This window comes from Triticum urartu, chromosome 4A (genome assembly GCF_056163025.1).
Source record: "Triticum urartu cultivar PI428250 chromosome 4A, HENAU_Tu73, whole genome shotgun sequence".
Taxonomy (NCBI): Eukaryota; Viridiplantae; Streptophyta; class Magnoliopsida; order Poales; family Poaceae; genus Triticum; species Triticum urartu.
The window spans coordinates 480,410,656-480,418,574 of NC_141876.1; the positions used below are offsets into that span (position 1 = coordinate 480,410,656).

The 7,919-nt window shown below is 42.7% G+C and overlaps 1 protein-coding gene and 1 pseudogene across 1 annotated transcript; one reads left to right on the forward strand and one right to left on the reverse strand.

Moving 5' to 3' along the window:
• The first annotated feature begins 730 nt into the window (after positions 1-730).
• On the forward strand, positions 731-1,669 carry LOC147976230 (uncharacterized). Its single transcript, XM_087520785.1, has 3 exons — positions 731-787; positions 883-1,029; positions 1,163-1,669. Exons 1-3 carry the CDS (start codon positions 731-733, stop codon positions 1,667-1,669), a joined length of 711 nt encoding a protein of 236 aa, XP_087376911.1.
• Positions 1,670-4,769: 3,100 nt separating this feature from the next.
• LOC147976231 (uncharacterized) lies at positions 4,770-7,542 on the reverse strand (annotated as a pseudogene).
• Between the last annotated feature and the right edge of the window lie 377 nt (positions 7,543-7,919).

Consider the following 7,919-nt stretch of genomic DNA (forward strand, 5'->3'; position numbering starts at 1 on the left):
AAGCAGCAAATTGCTATGCTTTTAGGGTTAGGCAGAGAGATTTTGATGCTGCTGAAGCTGATGATTGGTTTTGTTATAGTGCTTTGTGTGATGTGTTTCACCTTAATTATGAAGAAGTGAAGTGTTGTTAGTTTAGTAGGTGCAGGTGTGTAAACTGAGCATACTGAAATGGTTGCTTTTGTTTGCTCAGTAATGCTTAGTTCTAATGGTTGTTGTAATGGATAATATGTCAGTAATGTGAAGCTTGCTTGACCTACTTGCTTTGAAATGCTAGACCTAATTGCTTTGAAAAAACTGACAGATGTATTTCATGTCAGAAGTGTAGTTAAACTAATTCTGACAGAATGTTTGCAGTTCACTGAATTTTTATAGTTAACTGAATTTAGTTTGCAAAGTTAACCTCATTGTACTTAACCTCATTGCTTTCAAATTAATTGCTGTACTGAACTAACTTTGCAAACTTTTCAAACTAATTGCTGTACTAAATGAAGTAAGTGAATCTTAGCACAACTGAACTCAAAAGCAAGCATGTACTTGCACCTGCTGCAAACACCCATCCAGCAACTTGCACTCTACATGTAGCTTTGGTCCACCAGTTGACCACCACCACCACCACCAGATCCCCTTCTTCCTCACCATTCATCTTCAATTTCGTGCACCACCAGATCCCTTCTCTCCTCTGTCCAATAGCACCAACAAATCCCCTTCTCATCTTCAGCTATCAGCAACCATGGTGTCCTGGGATGATCTTCCCACTTCTTCTGAAGATGACTCAGTGACCCGCAAGGTTAGTGTGCTCCTCAATCTCACAAAAATCCAGTCTAGGGTTTCTCAGCTAGGGTTTCTCTCTCAATTGATTTCAAATGTCTCTCTTTTGTTTAGCCACCTGCCACAATATCCTATGAGGAATGGAGTGGCTTGGCTACAGATCTGCCTAGATTTAGATGTGGGCATGGATCTTTGTGTGAGAAGAATGTGGCATTTGAATCTGTTGATACTGGCAGAAGGTTTCTAGCTTGTGCGCAAAAGGTTAGTAATTTTTTTGCATTTGCCACTGTTAAACATTTTTCTCTTTGCAGTATGTCTTAAGTTCCATCATCAGGCATAGTACTGAATACTGGCAGTTAACTGAATCTCTTTTTTGCATGTTCTAAATTGTTAGGAAGTACCCAAATGCAGATATGTTGAGTGGGTTGACCCTGAGTGGCCTGATGCTTTGAAGATGAGCCTAGCTACTATATGGACCATGTATGAAGAGGAGAAAAAACAGAGGCTCAGACAGAATGTTGTGAGTGCTGAAGAATATTTGAAGGTTCTTGAAGAGAAGAAGAAGATGGAGAATGAGTTGAGGCATTTCAAGCTTGATTTTGCTAAGATGGTGGCTGAGAAGGAGCAGGCAATGAGCCAACTAGGCAGCACACAACTTACTCTGACTGATCTAAAGGAAGAACTTGAGAAGAAGAAGATTGCAGACAAGTCAGTAACCAACATTCATCAGGTATTCAGGGTTAAAGCAGAGAAAGAGAGGGACCAAGCAGTGCAAGAGAGGGATGACTTGAAGCATGAGAAAAGGAAGCTTGAGTACATGATTGGTGACCTATTCAAACAGACAGAGGCCACCAAGGAGAAGATAAGGAAGCTGAAGGGCATGCTGAATGAATTTGATTGAATCTGTGTCATTGTAAAAAAACCACTTTGTATCTTTCCTCCTGGATTTGTGTCAACTAAATTGTGTTAATATAAGATATTGAAGTTGAAGTGGGTTAAGATATGAAACTGAAGTTGGTTCAGATAAGAAAATGAAGTTAACTGTCTCTGTCTTATATGACTGAATTTGCCTGAATTTATATGCCTGCAGTTGCTGTTTTATATGACTGAATTTGTCTGAATTTATATGTCTGCAGTAGCTGTTTTATATGACTGAATTTGTATGCATGTACCAAATTTTTCTTAAAGAAAAAATTACACAAAAAGAGTTTTGCCTAGGAGAAGATAAGGAAGCTAAAGGGCATGCTGAATGAATTTGATTGAATTTGTGTCATTGTAAAAAAACCACTTTGTATCTTTCCTCCTGGATTTGTGTCACTAAATTGTGTTAAGATAAGATATTGAAGTTGAAGTGGGTTAAGATAAGAAACTGAAGTTGGTTCAGATAAGAAAATGAAGTTAACTGTCTCTGTCTTATATGACTGAATTTGCCTGAATTTATATGCCTGCAGTTGCTGTTTTATATGACTGAATTTGTCTGAATTTATATGTCTGCAATAGCTATTTTATATGACTGAATTTGTTTGCATGTACCAAATTTTTCTTAAAGAAAAAAAATTACACAAAAAGAGTTTTGCCTAGGTCTCGAACCTAGGACCTGTGGTATTGAACATTGGTGGCAATGCCAGTGTGGTAAGTAGTAGTGCTTTGATCAAGGGCAGGTACTATCGTAGCTATTTAGCAGTTGCTAGTGGCCCAATGGCTCACGCCTCTTCCGTTTCCTTGTCTGCTCTTTAAGCCCACCCACCCACCGCTCCACTCACCACTCTCCACTCAGTCCATCACGTCGCCTCGGTTACCCCGCACCAAACCCCCACGCAAGAAAACCCTCGCCGCTGACCACCACACCACCGCCGCGGACATGGAGAACTGCCCTGCCTGGAAGAGGGTCATCGATGACCTCGCAGGCGACGACAAGGCCATGCGCGTGGACCTGACGGAGATCGGGAAGTGGTTCCCCAGCTGTTCGACGCTGCTTCACCTGCGCGTGGCCTCTTGAAGGTCATGACCGACGACGAGCTGGACCGCGCCTGCCCCGACCACGACGGTATCCACTATGCACTCATCCTCCGCTTCGCGATGCAGGAGACGCGCTCCGACGACCCGGGGCAACGAGCCCGGTGGTGGATGTACCGGTCCGCCACTGCACCGCGGCAGCCAGATCCGGTGCGCGTCCGCCACAACGTTGACCTAGCCGTCCCCGCACCTGTCAACACTGCCTACTGGGACCACTACCAGCCCGACTACCTCGGGCGCGACGATGTCTCCGAGTACATCTCATCCGACTCAGAGTACGACTCCGGCTCCGACGACGACTCTGGCTACACCGCCGACTCGTCCTGGTCGACTGGCTGGGAGGAGCCGGAGGTGATTGTGCTCTCTGACGACGAGCCAGAGGTCAATGTGGCAGCGCCCATCGTCCCCGAGCCGGAGGTCCACATGGTGGCGCCGGTCGCCAGGGAGGGTGACAAGCACCGCCCCATTGACATCGAGTTTCTTCCCAATGTTCCTGACATCGTCAAGCAGGAGGTGGAGGTGGTCTTGGCCCTGCAAGCACAGGACGTCGCAGCACAGCCAGAGAGGAAGAAGAAGAGGAAGGTGGCAGCTGACATGGAGGTTCGCCGCTCGGAGCGCCTCCAGAAGTTGAAGAACTGAAGATGATGCAGTTGCAATAGAAGGCATGAAGAAGATGCAGTTGCAGTAGTTAGGTATGCTGAAATATACATATTTTCAGCATATAAGTTATAAAATATTAGTTTGTTAGGTGTGCTTGTATATTAAGCACATAAGTTATTTGTAATTTCTGTCCGTTGAACTCTGTTGAACTGGTTGTTGATGCTATATAAGTGTTAGACTGGATGTGATGCTATATATGTGCTGAACTGTGTTGATGCAAAAGTGGCAGTAATCCAAAAGTGTTTTGTTGGTATGTAATGGTGTTGATGCAGTCTTGTTGCTATATAAGGCAACAATCCAAAATTCTCTTGTTGTTATGTAAGGCAATAATTCCAAAAGAAGTAGCTGCTAAGGTTTTGAATCTTAACTGAATTTTTGTCTGAATCTTTGTCTTAACTGAATTTTGTCTTAACTGAATTATGTCTTAACTAAATACAGACAACTGTTAAGATTCAGTTAACTATAATCAAACCAGTTAGCTTTTCAAACTAAATTCAGACAACTGTAAAAAATCTGTTAGCTTTTCAAACTAAATTCAGATATCTTTGCAAACTACATTCGGTCAACTGTAAAAATTCAGATAACTTTGAATTCAGTGAACTGTAAAAATTCAGTTAAATAGGTTGGACGGGAGTGGAAATATAATAAGTAGGTTGTCAAGTAACTCTTGAGCAAAGCACCATTCCTATCACACTGACATTGCACCCTGTTTATCACACCACAGGTCCTGGGTTCGACACCCAGGCCAACCTTTTTTGTATTAATTTTTAAATTTTATGCAGTTAATTATCTATACTCCAATAGTGAATAAATCAATGAACTCCAACTGAATAATAAAGCCACTGAACTCCAACAGTTTTCATTTGGGATTTCTTTTCATTTTGAACTCCAACAGTTTTCATTTTGAATGGCAGTATGAAGCCATTGAATCTTCACACTTCCAACAGTTCAAAGAGTCTCATTGTAGTTTTTGCCAAAATATTACAAGTGCAAAAGCACTGAATCATCCCAACTCCAACAGTTTCAAAGAGTCTCATTTAAGTTTTTTGCCAAAAAATTACAAGTGCAAAAGCACTGAATCATCTAAACTCATCAAACATGTTCACTCTCTTCGGCTTCTTGGGCACATGTCCACTTGGTCCTGCCTGCTTCCTCTGCTCAGCTCTTAATCTCTTGGCCTCTTCTTGCTGTATCTTCTTTGCTTCTTGATCTTCTTTTCTCTTCAGTGCTGCCATAGCTCTCTTTGCTTCTTGATCTTCTTTTCTCTTCAGTGCTGCCTCTACTTTAGCTGCCATTGCTTCAAAGGCTCTAGCCTCCTTCTCTTCTTACAATGCAGCTTTTCTTGCTGCTACAGCTTCCTTCCTTGCTGCAGATTCCAAAGCTTTCTTCTCTTGTGCTGCTCTTCTTCTTCTTTGTGAAGACTCTGCTTTCCTCCTTGCAATTTCTTGCCTTTTTGCTTCTGCCTCCTCTGCTTTCTTCTCTGCCATCTCATTCATGGCCTCAAGTGCTGCATCTCTCCTGGCTGCCATCTGTCTTTCTTTGTCTCTCTTCATCTTCAGCAACTTCATGGTCAGGTTGCCTTCATTTGTAGCTGTTGTTGTCTGTGCTGCAATGTGAGAACTGGCTGCATTTGAGATGAATGAGGAATCTGGCAAAATGATTTCAGGTTCTTCTCTAGGAACAGGTCTAGATTGTTGCATCCTATGAAGCATTGTAAATCCAAAGTCCTGCACTTGTACAAAACAAACATCACATGAAAACATCAGTACAACAAAAATGACTGGACAAAAGAGGTCAAAATTAAGGGACAAAAGTGGAGAATTTGCCTGAAAAATAACTGGTGCATCTGCTCCATCATCTTGTGTGACAATGACCTCATCATCTTGTGTGACAATGACCTCCTCATGTGTATCATGGCCATCAACATGGGCCTCCTCATGTGTAACTTGGCCATCAACATGGACCTCCTCCTGTGTAAGTTGACCATCCTCTTGTGTGACCTGAACCTCCTCCTGTGTACCTTGGCCATCATCTTGTTGTGCCAAAACAATTTCATCATCTGACACATCATCAGGAATGGCCCTTGGACCCCTTCTTGTTGTTCTCTCTGCTAGATTTGGCAAAATGCCAGCCTTTTTGAGATTACATCCTTTGATGTTGTGGCCTGTTTCATGGCAGTATGAACATGTTATTGTGATTCCATGTCTGCTCATCACCTTGGTTCCATCTTTCTTTTCAGTCTCATAAGGCTGCTTTCTCCTACTTTTGTTTGAAGGCCTCCCTACTTTTTTTCAAAGACAGGTGGCTTGATTGCACAACCATTTATCTTCTGCCACTCACTCCTATCTCTGCAAGGCTTGATAATGGGTTTGTATGCTAGCTTGAATGCTTCTATACTGTAGCAGGAGTGCACCAAACTCTCAGGATCAATCCTCTCATGTCTGCAGCATGCAATTGCATGGTGACATGGAACTCCACTAAGATCCCACCTTTTGCATGTACAACTTTCTTCCTTCAGGTCAACAATGTATGTCCTGTTCCTGTTGTCAAGCTGAAAGATGCCATCACCAGCCCCTGAAACCATGCATGTAGCTGACAGCTCTATATTCTTCTCAATTCTTTTCCTGATTTTTGGGCATATTGAGCCAGGCCAGGTCTCTGCCTCTTTTCTTTTGTTGTAGAATCTGACCATGAGCTGTGTTTTGATCTTGTCAATCATTGATCTGAGATGCATCTCCCTAGCCTCAAGAATATATTTGTTGAAAACCTCACAGTTGTTGTTCAGAAGGATGTCACACTTGACCAATTCTCTTTGGAAGCCCCTAACCCAAGTGTTGGGTGGTAGCTGCTCAAGCCACTTGTATGCTTCTAGGCTTACGACCTTCATTTCCTCCATGCTTGCAGCCCACAGTTCTGGTGTTGTGCTCCTTGCACACTTCCATAGCTGGTTTTTAAGAACATCTCCTTTGTGTGTTTGCTGAAAATTCTGCCATATATGCCTAACACAGTGTCTGTGCTTTGCATCAGGAAAGTGCTGCCTCACTTCCTTGATCAGGCCCTTTTGCTTGTCTGACATTATAGTCCACGGGTCTGTGTTTACAATTCCCAAGTCACTCTTCAGATTTGACAGAAACCATTTCCATGTGTCAGTGTTCTCTACCGCAACAACTGCAAAAGCTAGAGGGTAAATGCAGTCATTAGGATCCATGCCAACAGCACACAACATAACACCTCCATACTTTGTCTTCAGGTGGCATCCATCCAAACAAATGACAGGCCTACAAGCTTGCATGAAACCACTTTTGCAGGCATCCAGAGAGAAATAACAACTTGCAAATATGCCATTACTGACACCTACATAGAAAGAACTCCCTGGGTTTGATCTTCTGAATTCTTGTGCATAATCCCACATGCTGTTGTACTGCTCCAACTCATCTCCTTCAATAACTTTCTTCACTAACCTCTTAGCCCTTCTAAGCTTGCTTCTTGTTGCTGTCATGTTCCAATCTTTCTGAACCACCCTTGCAAAAAATTTCATGTTCATGTTTTCATCTGCTCTGAAAGAATCAAGATATTTTCCAGCCATAAAAGGAGCAGTGAATGACTTAACACACCATTTCTTTATGCATGTATGCTTTGGGTTGTATTTCTTGATCATGAAGCAGTTGATTCTCCCATCAAATGATACAGACAAGGTCCAAGGGCACCCATCTTCACAAATGGCATTCAGTCTTTTCCTATCATTTCTAGGGCACCTAATGTCAACTCTCTCCTGACAGTGTACTCTTTGATAGCTTTCCTAAGGAACTCAACAGATCCAAAGGTATGGCCAACTTGAAACTGTGGTTTAGTCAGGTCTTCCTCTCTAAAACTTTTGAAATTCAGCTTCACCTTATCTTCATCAGAGGATGGCAGAAAAATATCCACATCTTCAGTAGGATCATCAAATTCTTCTTGGACTGCTGGTCCTTTGCCCTTCTCACAATCAACATGTTTGTCAAACAAGTCATCATCATCCTGCAGATCAATGTCTGAATCAACAATTTGTGGAATATAATCTTCATCTGAATCCTGCACTACTGTGTCTGCTGCATCCATGTTCAAAAACCTACAGGATTTCCTTGCCCTAAACCCAAACTGAGATGAAAGGTAAGTAGTTCCAGGCTGGGGTGGACTTGGTATGAAATCATCTTCTTCTGACTCTGCTCCACTTTCTGACTCTGCTTCATCTTGCTCATGCTCTTGATCAGAATCATGCTCTTGATCATGCTGAGCCAGCTCATGTTCCACTAGAGTGAGCTGATCCTGCTCCTCTTGCAACTACTGTGTCTGCTCTGCTTGCTGCTGGTGGGCATTCTCCTTGTTTGGCCTAATGCCACTGAACCTGACAATTGGTGGATCCTCATCATCAGAGTGGACTTGAACAATAGAAATATATGATCTCATGCTCTCATCATGATCAAGAAATATCTGTT

Coding starts and splice junctions, on each gene's coding strand:
- LOC147976230 (XM_087520785.1), top strand. CDS start 731: ATGGTGTCCTGGGATGATCTTCCCACTTCTTCTGAAGATGACTCAGTG. Junction 788..882: donor ATGACTCAGTGACCCGCAAG/GTTAGTGTGCTC, acceptor TCTTTTGTTTAG/CCACCTGCCACAATATCCTA. Junction 1,030..1,162: donor TTCTAGCTTGTGCGCAAAAG/GTTAGTAATTTT, acceptor CTAAATTGTTAG/GAAGTACCCAAATGCAGATA.